The 13,179-nt window shown below is 37.7% G+C and overlaps 1 protein-coding gene across 1 annotated transcript; it reads left to right on the top strand.

Annotated features, from left to right (window-relative positions):
• The first annotated feature begins 2,774 nt into the window (after window positions 1-2,774).
• Window positions 2,775-10,994, top strand: LOC103720225 (microtubule-associated protein RP/EB family member 1B-like). Its single transcript, XM_008809832.6, has 8 exons — window positions 2,775-2,972; window positions 3,629-3,697; window positions 3,773-3,859; window positions 6,733-6,839; window positions 6,936-7,057; window positions 7,161-7,237; window positions 8,158-8,271; window positions 10,237-10,994. The coding sequence occupies exons 1-8, from the start codon at window positions 2,856-2,858 to the stop codon at window positions 10,357-10,359; spliced, it is 816 nt and encodes a 271-aa protein (XP_008808054.3). The 5' UTR covers window positions 2,775-2,855; the 3' UTR covers window positions 10,360-10,994.
• The last annotated feature ends 2,185 nt before the right edge of the window (window positions 10,995-13,179 follow it).

Below are 13,179 nucleotides of genomic sequence, written 5' to 3' on the forward strand. Positions count from 1 at the left end.
AAACAGGTTAAACGGGTCGACCTGTTTACGACCCGAACCTGTTTAGGCCAAACCCAAACCTGTTTATGGCGGGTCGGGTTGGCGAGTCGGGTCATATTTTGCCACCCCTACTATGGGGTCGCTTCTGCAACTGGATAACTAGCACTGAAAACCGTCGAACAGAAATCTACCGAGTTAGGTTCAAACATGCTCCGATCCAATCCGACCCATTTTAGTAGGGCCCCATAGGACAATGTTAACATAACACGTTGTCGTCGCTAATGCTGACCATGAAGGATGTGAAACTATCTCGTTCATTGTTCCAATGGAGTGAATCAGGCCATGGAACCCAAACAAAGCGGCATGGTTGAGATAACATTCTGTGATTCCAAACATGTGGGATGTTATGGATCAACCTGTTTGGACATGCGATAGACATGAAACGTTAATCTTGGCACCCTGATCAAACTTATTTGAGCACTTAGAACTAATACATGCCTGAAAGTGCCTAGTTTTGTATCTTTAAAAACAAAAAGGTAATAAGAAAAAGAGCTTGGTTTTATACTTTGGCCTGTGAAAATTATCCTTTTAGGATAAAATAAAAACATACTTGTAAAAGGATAATTCAGACATCTTACCCACGGGTCTTAATTTCTCTGTCTTATTCTCTTACATAAAAATCGTTTAGAATGACAGTTGCAAAAGAAAATAATCTATGATAAAATCATATCGTTATAGCGGTCCCAACGCTGGATATTAGCGAGAGAGCTAGTCATTTGTTGAGAGTGCCATCAATGAAACCTAGCTTGTTTTTGGCATTAAGCGCCATCTTCATGGCTCATTTCCAAATGGGATAATTGTCTCCATTAAGTGGAATTGAGACCAGGATAGTACCCGGATGATCTGCCGAGTGACAAAAATAGGAATATGAGATATCTATGACTAGTTGAAATGTTTGATTGAAAACGGAAGGATTGCCAGACATGGTAGAGGTGGAAGACGATGATTCGATGTTGAACATGGCAGAAGCTAGAGGATAATGTATGCTTTGGTACCATGATAAGAGTGGTAAAGAAAGGCACCAAAGGAGAGAATTTTCTGTGTTATTCATGTGGCATGAACAATCGTATATATACAAAGAAAAGAAAATCAAATCCCACATAATAGCATCAAGATTGGAAAATAGATAATATGACAGAATCAAATCTCATATAACATAACAAAATCAATTTTCACATAACATCATAGAATCAAATCCCACACAATATGTATCAAAAATGAAAAATACATATTGTATAGAATCAAATCCTACATAATATGACAGAATCAAATCCCACACAATATCTATAAAAAATGGAAAATATATATTGTAGGAATCAAATCAAATCCCCCATAATAGTCGTAAGAGAAGGACCGATGGTTGATACAAATCTAGTATGGATACATTCCATAAAATCAAATAATAAAATATCACAAAAAGTAATTAGCATAACTACAAAGTTCGTTTAGAGCATCTCTTCAAAATACTCCACAAGACAATTAAGCCAGCAGCGCCGCTAGTCTCGTTTGACAGCGAAAAAGCCCGCTCCCTTAAGTTTCTTCAAATATCAAGTAGTAGCGAGTGACTCCTTTCCTGATCAAACCGGCTCTAGGTTCAATCAACCACCATCTTTAGATCACTCTGATTAATAATATAGTCGGCTCTCAAAACCTACCTCCCACGTCCGTCTGTTCTTAGCTCTGCTCTCGAAACTCCACTCACTAATCACTATCGTCCACTACTCGACATAACTGAGTAACAGTTGATAGGATTTACGTAATCTCATCGTACCAATCAAAATCCTACGTAACGGTGAACTGACTCTCTCAACCCATGTACGATTTGGAGAGGATTCCAACTCGCGTGCTGTAGCACCAGGGAAGAGCCAGCCGGGCATTCGCCTGCTGAGCCAGGGACCACGCAGTAAAATTTGAAAAAATTTAATGCCGAGTCCCGTCAACGAGCCGTACCTGAGTGAGAAGGACGTCCCCACTTCGTTTTCACGTGCCCTATAAACGATGACACTGACATCCTCCTATCATTCAGAATCCCTCCAAAACCGTTGCCACGAAATTAACGGCCGTTAATTACGGGATAATCTTTTCCTCCATATTTTACTCTCAAACGGAATAAATGAATAATAACCCACAGTATTATTACATTAATCATTAAATTAATTATTATTTTTTTTAAAACAGACGTATCATAAAACACGAGTAAAAATATAGCCGATAGAATCGGCAAACAAAAAATCCCAAAATATGCTAGATATCTTATCCTCTCCAATTCAAAGGGTGTCGTGCGCGCTAAAAAAAAAAAAAGATGGTATTCTTTCCGGTTCAACTGATAGGACAAAAAATTATAAATTATTTTATATTTTCTATTAAATTAAGCAAAAATGAGCCATTCTAGTTTATAAAATTGAATAGAGATTTGATTTGTTGATAGGAATGGTGGAACTTGGCAAAGAGAAAGGTTATGGGAAGAGTTTTTCTTTTAATAAAATAATTTTTTTTGTTATGGGAAATTTTTGAATCCAATAATCTATAAAGACAAGCCGTGCGCTGCTCAGGCAAATGACAATTTAAAAAATCGAAACAATATATATTTCATCAAGAACAGGAGGGGCAAAAAAGAAAAAAAGTAGGCTCTAAAACACGGTTAAACCCTGCCCCAATCTCGGCATTCGGTCAAACGACATTGTGTTTTTTTGGCTTTCTGGAGCTCACCATTTAGCATTTATTTTTGTATATCATTAAAGCGTGATCTCCCGGTTGGGAGAAGGAATAGAACTCGGTGCCCCCCTGCTCTCTCTCTCCCCGGCGACGGCCGTCCGATGGCGTTCGCGGCGGCGAACATTGGGATGATGGACAGCGCGTATTTCGTTGGGAGGAGCGAGATCCTGTCTTGGATCAACGCGACACTCCAGCTCAGCCTCACCAAGGTCGAGGAGGTACTCGCTCCCGATTTTTAGAGTCCTTCTTCTACCTCTTCTAGGGTTTTCATCGATTTAGTGACCTTTTTTTCTTGTTTTCTCTCTTGGATCCGGTGTAGGCGTGTAGCATTAGTTCTTCGTTTTTTTTTTTTTTTTGCTTGAAATGGGTTTAAAATAATCGAGTATCGGCCAGATTCTTGCAAGATCACACTTCAAGAATGGGTTTGTGGGGAATTATCGGGGAAGTTAAAGCATTAGCGGCATTGTATTTTGATCGGTTTTCTTCAGGTAAATCTTTCCATTTTTGGCAACTAATGGTGAATTAAATTTTTTATTTACCTTCGGAGGTAAACCCCTATGGAGGTAATGATGCGAAAAGGTGTTCTTTAAAATTTTTAAAATAAAAAAAAAACTACTGGGGAATATATGAGATTGATTGGGGGATCAAACGAATAAATTTGAAATTTTGACGCAAAGACAAGGTCAGTCGTGATTATGATCGAAGATTCACATTTGAAGACAATGGAGTTTGATGCTTATTTCTGGACATTAATCTTCTCATCTTTTGGTTTATGTCATTAGTTGAAATTTTTATGGAGCAAATTGGTAACTTTTTAACTCCGTGGATTGGAATGAAAGAAAGCATGTCCCTTGTTATAATGGTTTTGTTGCAGGCTGCATCAGGTGCTGTCCAGTGCCAGATGATGGATATGGTCCATCCAGGAGTTGTCCCCATGCACAAGGTACATCCCTGCCTTTTCTTCCTTTATGTTCCAATGCTTTTCGGGTGATGTGCTTAATGCTCATATTTCTTACAGGTGAATTTTGATGCAAAGACTGAGTATGACATGATTCAGAATTACAAGCTTCTTCAAGAAGTATTCACCAAGTTGAAAATAGAGAAGGTATCTGTCTTTGTACTGAAAAGTCTATCATACCTATGTTTTTCTTTAATGTGTGAAACTAGGACAAGGTTCAAATTATTAATATGTCAATAGATACATACATGCATACATACATATATGTATGTATGTGTGTATATGGATGTTTATAGAAGAACAAGGTTCAAACTGTTGGTATGTCTGCTGATATCATCGATAGTATGCTAGGAGTTTATGCTGGATAAATAATGGCAAAAATACAAAAGATAATGTACATTGGAGAAACTAATACTTGACAATTTTGACATGATTTACTAATACTTGGAGAAGCTACATGCTAGATCACCATGAATGTTAATTAGGTGGACATTAGGAAAGAAGTCTACAAATGGTCCCATAAATTGTCAATGACATGCATAAGATAAAATGTTTTCAAAGACTGTGGGAGATAAACAGCTGAACATGGAACCACCCAAGACCCAGCAAGCACCTAGAGGTCAAGACAGTTGTAGCATCAGCAATTGCTGCATGTGGCTGCACTTGCAGCGTCAGCAGCAACTGCTGAACATAATGAAGGCAGTAACAACAGTCACAGCTGGCCTTGTATGGAACAAGGACTGCAGCAGCAACAATAAAAAAGAATACAGAGGGGGCAACAGAATAAAAGAAAAGAAACAAGGGAAAAGGACGAAAAATTTATCTAGTTCTGTGCTCTTGTTGCTTTGCCACTGCCACACTCTGCCATACCTCTCACTGCTGGCCCTGATTTTCCCACCACAACAATGGCTGACGGCCCTGACATTGGATTAAGTGTTTTGGGTTTGGCTATTGGATGACAAACCCATCCGGCTTAGAAGGTCTGCCTAATCACTTTGGCATGTTTTAGGATCAACATTCCGTCTATCTCCTGCCAAGGATTTGGGGCTACCTTTGCAGGCTGACTAGGCCTTAGATAATGTGTCATGCCCCGTATAACATACATGCCCTGTATAACATACATGTCTTGTCACTTCTCCCCAACCATTTTCTAAATTAAGGAGGTAAAGAAGGACAAGCTTTTGATGTAGTTTTAGTGTGATAAGTGAATTTTTTTTTGTATTAATAAACAGAAATAAATTATAAAAAAGGATGAATTATGATTAGATGATAGTGTTAAATGATGACATAAGAACAGGATCGAATTCTGATTTGGACCTGTGAAGAAAGTTATACAGGGTGAGGGCTAACAAATTAGTAGAGTGAAAATGAGGTGCATGCTATGTATTTTCAATTGGAAAATTGGTTATATAATTGGAAAGGGAACTTGAAGAAAATAACAGCTAAGTGATACATTGTTGCAATCATCTAAGACAACTCGGAATTATTAGAGATGAAGAATTATGTGCAATAACATGGATTACATAGAAGTTCCTTTCTTTGTTATTTGACTAGCATGTGTTGGAGACAGGTGAGAATTTTGAAGGAAACAACAAAGGCCATGCAATGACTTATGCCATAACATGTTGAACAATAAGGTGGTGGAAAGCATAACATGAACATAGAAGAGACTGGAATGCTAGATGGATATTGTGGTTAAATCAAGAAAAAAGCGATGGTTGAATATGAGGAAGTGCAAGTGTGGAAAAATCAAAAAAAAAAAAGTGCGTGAGAATTGATTAAGATGGTATGGGCATCTAGAATTAATATTTGATGCAGCCCTGATAAGTAAAATTCTTAGGACTTTAGTCAGATGCATGCTGGATCTACATTTAAACCCCATAAGACATGATTCACCTGGTCATGAGCCCAATCCCGATGGGATGCCAAGATAGAAAATTGGATCTGAATTTGATTTTATTAGGTTTCAAGTTTGATATTAAATAGATTTCATTCCAATGAGTTCTTTGGCTTATTTGTGCCTTAGGGATGAAAAAAGCTGCCAGCTCCCTTTATCAAAAGTTAACACTCACTTCATCTAGGCATTCTTTTCAAGTCTATGGATAACATCAGAGAGCTTCTCCTTGGTTGTGTAAGGATAAATTGTGACCAAAAAGGTATATTTCTGTACCTGTCAATTGGCCATTTATGTTTCGTGTTGGGTCCCTCTCTCAGTTGAGTTTTTCTTGCCCCTGTGATGCTAATTTCTAATAGGTTGATGTTATGTGGACGACTGTAAAATTTATAAATCCTTTTCTACAGCCTTATCAACATAAAGTTGTGCTCAATAGCTAAATACATTATTTGACAAGGAAAGGCTTGGGTAATGTTAATGATGCAGTTTGTCATTGGATTTATGTTGGGCCATTTGATGACTTAGTATTATATTTTTGCATGCTGTTTTGTAATATATTTCTTTTTATGCTCCTCTAAGAACTTTTTCATTCAAGTAACTTTTAATATATGCTTTCTTTAATGGATTACCTGGCGACATATTGCAAGTATAGAATGTAAGATATTCTTTCAAATCAATGAAAGGCTAGTTGCCTTAAAGTAGGTTACTCGGAATCATGAAAATTGAGAAGCATATCCAGAAGAGGGGGGGGGGGGAGTGGACGGTGGGCAAAGAAGGATTTACAGTAGCAACCCTAGCTCCTAAGTAGTCGATTATCTCAATGGTTATGGGGTTGGCTTGATTAGAAGTGTGATTATTGAAGTTACATCATTACCCGTGACATGAAGGCAGAATTTATTCTAGCATTTTTAACCAATTCCCAAGATTCTTTTATGTAAAACAGGCAAGTTCTCAACTATTTTATGGTTGACTCGTATGTGCATTTGAGCATACCTGTTTTGGTTTCTGACCTTGGTCTAATTATATGCATACATCAAAGTTACATAATTGACACATGAACCTTTTATCTTTTGTTAAGTTTTGAAAAAATCTGTTTATTTCCTTTTGCGACTGGCTTCTTTTACAGCACATTGAAGTCAATAAACTTGTTAAAGGACGGCCGTTAGACAACTTGGAGTTCTTACAATGGCTGAAACGGTACTGTGATTCTGTAAATGGTGGAATTATGAATGAGTACGTCCTCTTTTAAGAACTAAATTCTTAATGTACTATGTGTTTTTGATAAATTATGAAGAAACTCACTCAGGCAGACATTTTTAATTGTTCCAGAAACTATAACCCTGTTGAGAGAAGATGCAAGGGAGGGAAAGAACGAAATCTGAGGGGTTCTCACAAATCATCCAAATCACTACAAGTTAACAGCTTACCAAATCGTGGTTCTATAGATGGAGGTAGCCTCAATTCTTCTGGTTTCCTTGCATCGTTTTCTGAGATTGAGTTGCTTATGGATATGTGTTGTTTGATGTTGCTTAGCATATTGCTGTATTGATGCAGGTTCCAAGCAAGGGAAAGTGTGTGCCACGTCTAGCGCAGAAGATTCTGCAGCCCAGATTCAGGAACTGTCTGAGAAGGTAAAAGAAATTCGGAACTGAAACTGCCATTTTGACACCACATCTGTATGTTTCTGTTTGCCCATTTGGCAATAGTAGATTTCAGGTTTAGTTGGTTGATTGAATAATGTTTTTTCTTTCCTTCCAGTAATCATGCAGATATCATTCTGATTAATGGATGTAAATCCAAATATTCCAATCCTAGAAGTTCTGCAGTGTTCTTTTACATTCCCACTGTTAACTTACCACTAGACCCTAAAATCTTGAGCTGCTAGAGAAGTGGTCAACAATATATATCATGGCTTAACACCCTCCATCATGTGCAGCCTGGAAACAACACAAGAGAAGAAAAGACTCAAGATAACAAATGACTGAATTAATGAAAAATGACCTTAATGGGATTTGAACTGATAACCATTGGCTCCTCTGATACTATGCCAACCACTAGATGCCAAAAACTTAAATTTTGGGTCCAGTCATAAGTTAACAGCCATGATTGTCATTGTTGGAACTAATGGAAACAAACTTTGAATCATTGGAGTTTTTGAACTCATGGTGGCAGTTTACTGTAGCACCTTTTTTTACTTGCACCATAGAATTGAAGTGTCCTATATTTTTGACTGCTAAAGTAAACATATCACACCACTGCAGGTTGTGATTCATACTAAAAGAAATAGAAAATCTACAGAAATGTTGTTTTTGATGGTCTTTCATCTTGCAACATGACCATAAGCTATCGTGCATATGAAACCTAACCTGGAATATGGCTAGGCCTTCTGGTCTAGACAATAAGTTAGACATTGATAGCTACAAAATAAAAGAATTTTAATCTTAAAAAAATTGTAAATTCAATCTTTCATTAAATTAAAATGATTGACCTGTAGACTAGTCTTTTGCTGTATTGACAATATGCTAATTAGACTTTTGCCACTGCTTTGCAGATTGCAGAACTTAAACTTTCGGTTGACAATATGGAAAAGGAAAGGGACTTCTACTTTGCAAAATTGCGGGACATCGAGATTCTTTGCCAGAGGCCTGAGCTGGAGCATCTACCGGTACATCATCAAAATATCTGAACTATTGCAGCTATTGTCTAGTGTTTTCATCATGTACAACCACTTCTTTTCTTCGAGTACCAACTATCATTATTCATTCAGAATTGACTGCCAGCATTTGCATTTTTTTTTTGAGTATCTAGAGATTCTGAGAGGATGTTGTCGTTTAATTATATAAAAACTGAGTCATCGTTAGGCTTGATGTGAGTCCTGATACAATCACCATTTACACTGCATTGGTCACTAAGTGTTCAGATTTTTATTGAACACCTGAAATCATCTGCAATTTGGGCATATGTTCATGACGTCAGCCTCAGTATCTCTTTCGGCAAGTTGTTTTTGGCAACTTGCAGAAATCTACCAATATAGGACTTTCAATATCGATCAGTCATCGTGAATATCACTGTCAAACTATACTTCTCAAACATGGACCCAGCATTTATTGCTGCTGATTAAGGGACTGATGATGTATGATTACCAAGGTATAAAAACAAGACAAGCATAATTTACACAGAGGATCAGCATTATGGGTATTAATTTTTGAGACAGTTGCATTCTACTTTTTGACTACGCATTCTAATGCTATTGCTCTAGTATTTTAAATTGCAAGGATGTTGGTTTTGTTACAAGTTTGTTGGCCAGGACAATTTCTAACAATGCTTAATAAGGAGCGGGACCCTTTTCTGTCTCAACTGTTGCAACTGTATTAGTGAAATTGCTTGAAAATGAGGAAGCTCAACCGAATCACAAGTCTATATATTTGATCTCAATCTCTTTCCATTGTTGAGTGATTTTCTGGATATAACTGAAAAATTACAGCCACCATTTTGCACCTAGTTATCGCTGCTTCTTGCAGGTTCTCATCTAGGAACATGCCATTTTTCTTATAGTGCCAAACTGGCAAGTGGCAACTAATGCAATTGAGATGCTAAAGCTACACATTAGAATTAAAAATCTGTGCATGATTTCTCCCAGTTTTCTATCCTTGTAACACACCTTATGGCAATTGGAGAAGTCATGTGAAGTCATGTGAAAACATGCAATAAAACTCCGTCTCGTTACTGTATAAAAGAATTTTTCTGCATAGATGAAGCTTCTGTTGACTTACTGTGGAATTCAAGCACACATGCATGACTTCCAAAGCTAGACATCTGATATATTAAGATGACATCTTGGTTTGCACCTTAGAGTCCAACAGCTTTTTCTACAAGATAAACATTATTTTTGTTGTTAAAGGTTTGGATTTATTACCTACTAGTAATTCCAATAATTTTAGATGAACTCAAGCTTATTGATGTAAATGTTACAACAGGTCAAGTTGGCAGTAAGTGATTTTACTTACTCAGTTTATAGGACACTTCCTCTAATTTAGCTTATTGTTTCTTTCCAATAAATACTTAAGGATTCCTTATCTGAGATGAAGCCCTTGCCATTTTGTGCCTATGATAATGGCACACTAATTCCTCTCTCTCTCTCTCTCTCTCTCTGAAAATCTACTCATTCATTACCCCTGGAAGAACTCTTGTAGACTGTTCGTTTGTCTTTAAACCAGATGAATAATCTGGTAACAAATTGTGAATAAAACATTCACAACCACTTTGATCATCTGTACTGCTCGGAGAAATGAAATGTTGCATCTTGTAACACCCACTATAAGCTATATTTTCTTGTACTTTATAATTATCATTCTTGTCCGTATACTGTCTTGCTGATGCAGCTTTCAAGAGAGTGGGAAAAATTTGCGAGAGGATCAATGGCTCAAATATTATAAATACTCTTGTAGGAGAAAAGCTCAACTGAAAATGAGCTGGCTATAGTGCACATGCTGATGGATGATGTGAATGCAAAAGACATACATTGCCTGCATGGGCCTTATCGATGTAGATTTGTATGCATAAAATATGCATGAACTAAAAAGACGAGCAAGCATGTTGAACTCAGAACCTTCTTTTGTTTTTTTAACAGATGACAAAAGCAATCCGCAAGATTCTGTATGCCGCTGATGCAAAAGACTCTCCTTTGGCTGAAGCACAAGAACTTGCAAGCAGATCAGTGGATCCTGACATGTTCGCAGATGAAGCAGAGTGAACAAATGCTTGCACTTGTTTCATGGTGGCTTTAGGACCGCTAGATCATTATATCTCGATGGTGAGTGTCTATTCCAGTGGCAGTAAAGCTGTTCATGTGTGCAAACAAGCAGAACCTGTTTTAAATGGTACGCTAAAGACTCTTTCTCTTTTCCCCCCTCCCCTGGTTCTTCTTGAACAAGTGGGATTGTGCAACCATTTTCAGAATGGACCATGATCAATGTTTCACCTGGAAGCAACCACTTATAGCCTAGAGCTGTGGGTGGGTGGTAGTTGCTTGATGCTTAAAATTCTAGTAGAAATTTTGGTTAACACGGGGAAGACGGGTTTGAAACTGTTGTTATCCATTACTTTATTTAGTTCTTGCTGAAGAGCCTTTTTTTTGGGGGGGGGGGGTGTTGACTATGTAACTTGAGCAATACTTTTGATCGCCCAAAACCAAACACATTGAAGCCACATTTTCTGCGGTGTCAGTAAAAGGTTGTGGCTTTAGGTGTTTGCAGAAGGGGTAGGGCTGAGGACTGGGGGGTCTGCCATCATGTATCACTGGACTTGCATATTCATGTTAGGTGTTTGACGGGAATTTTGATAATCCAGCAGAAACTTTTGATTTTGCTGCTGCAAAGCAGACTTGAAGCAGACCTTTTGAATGGTGGATGTTGGATTATATGTATGTGGAATTAGTTGAATATTCCTCTTAAGCAGGTTATCCTTGGCTGGCAGCTTTTCTTTTGAGAGAGACCAAATGATCTGAGCTTTAAGGGGATCCTAGTTTGCCATATTGTCTTAGCAGCCTCAGAACTCAGTCCTCCATGTTGTAATGAAGGATCAAGCACATTTCCGTAAATATAGATAGGCCTCGCAAACCTCCACCGTGCCATCCTGCTGCTGCCATCTCTATTATAACTACAATCTCCACTGCTACCATCTCACAGTGAGAACCACCATATATCCTCTCTGTAATTTTCTCCAGATGGTTGTCTGAAATTTAGATGCTAGCCATTCTTGTTACTACGATATCTCACAGTTTAGCCCACTAATTTCTTCTACTAAATTTTTTCCAGATGGTTGTCTGAAATTTAGATGCCAGCCATCCCTGTTCCGAAGACTTGTGCTCAATCTTCTTGATCAACCACAAGATCACAAAGTTCGGCGAAAATATATGCCAAACTTGGTCAGATGGCCACCATCCAGTTAAAATTGAATCCTAGTTCCATTTCCCATTTAAACTTGCTGCAAGCCACGAATGTGCCTCACCTTCACAAGGCCATGCAAGAAGCGGGAACCTCCGTAGTGTGAGAAACTAAAGATCGGAAACCAGCTGGCTGTGAGAATAAGAAATAATGAGATTAAAAACCAAATAGTACAATAAAACCTATGACGTAGACCGAAGGTGGTCCTGAGAAAAGGTAATCAATTCTTTGTTTGAAGGAAATGGGAAGATGAAAAGAATATAAGATAAATACGAACAAATAAAACGAAGTTCCAAGCGGTCCTCTACGATAAGGTAGTACTCTTTTCTTTAAGGATAGAGAAAGAAGGGGGGAAAGAGTTACAGTAACATGGCTGTATATTGTGAGTGAGGATATGAAAAAAGCTTGAGATTATATTGATGGAATAGATAGAGACAATTGGTAAATGAGGATTTCCATGACCAAACCCAAATCATTAAGAAGCCTAGAAGGTCTGGGTATAGCTATAATCATAATAGGAGAAATTGCAGGCTGGAAGAGAAATATAGATCGAACTCATCACTCTGCACACAAGTACTCTGTGGCCGATCCGTTGATTAGACATGCTTGAGTGGAGATGTGCAATGTTTCAGTGAGTTTCAACTCAAAAGAAGAGCACCTTGCTGCTGGAACACCCAAAGAAGTACCACACTGTTCAGACACCTGCAGCTGATACAGCATGATCAATATGTTAAGAGTGATAGTTGACATTTCATTATCCTCAAACCTTTAGCTCATTGTGGATCACTATCATTTGGTGAGATTGGAATACATTGAGGGCAAGAGTATTGTGGAAAATGCTCTTGAAAAAAAAAAGTAGTCTACAGAAAACTAGCTGAACCTTTTATTTAAAAAATACATGCATGGAGAAGAGATTTTGAACCAAAATAATGGCAAATCCTTAGTGATAATTATTATCTCAATATAGTGATCAAACAATAAAATGGGATGGATGAATAGGGTAAACATGTGACTCACAATATTGGCTGCTGTAGGCTGGCAAAAAACTTGGAAGTATATCTTATATCCTATATCTTATAATAATGGTAAGCCCAGCTTTGCTTGTGAAAACAAGGTAGGGGGCCATAAATTCTAGTTGTCGCACAAACAGAGAGGAACTGATAATACTGGTCAGCCATAAGTGCTTGTTCATAAGAAGTATAGATTTTCTTAAATATCTTGTAGTGAAATAAGTGTGTACAACCAAGGAAATGAGTTTCAGAAACCAAGGTTATAGGAATGAAAAGGCATGCTTTCAGATCATTCATCCCTAAAGTCCACAACCTTCTCTCTCAATCTCTCTTCTGGCCATCAATGATGGCTGTATTAAGAATAAATCTTTGATTCCATTTCTCGGTTATAATTACCTCTACTCTTATAGCGCAAATCAGTGAAGCCTGCTTTATAAGACAATTCAATGAATCTTGGTGGTTTGTTATGGAGCCAACTATCCATTTATCTCATTATAAAGAATTCTTTTTTAATGAATATTCCTCCACACGCTCTTTATAACTAAAAAATAAACGGGCTTAAAACCTAAAATAGTAAGCATGATTGTCAACCCATCTGGCATTGTTTTAGTTTCCTGT

The sequence above is a fragment of the Phoenix dactylifera genome, chromosome 7, assembly GCF_051530095.1.
Source record: "Phoenix dactylifera cultivar Ajwa chromosome 7, Ajwa_hap1_PhDact_Kaust_v1.1, whole genome shotgun sequence".
Taxonomy (NCBI): domain Eukaryota; kingdom Viridiplantae; phylum Streptophyta; class Magnoliopsida; order Arecales; family Arecaceae; genus Phoenix; species Phoenix dactylifera.

Coding starts and splice junctions, on each gene's coding strand:
- LOC103720225 (XM_008809832.6), top strand. CDS start 2,856: ATGGCGTTCGCGGCGGCGAACATTGGGATGATGGACAGCGCGTATTTC. Junction 2,973..3,628: donor GCCTCACCAAGGTCGAGGAG/GTACTCGCTCCC, acceptor GTTTTGTTGCAG/GCTGCATCAGGTGCTGTCCA. Junction 6,840..6,935: donor AATGGTGGAATTATGAATGA/GTACGTCCTCTT, acceptor TAATTGTTCCAG/AAACTATAACCCTGTTGAGA.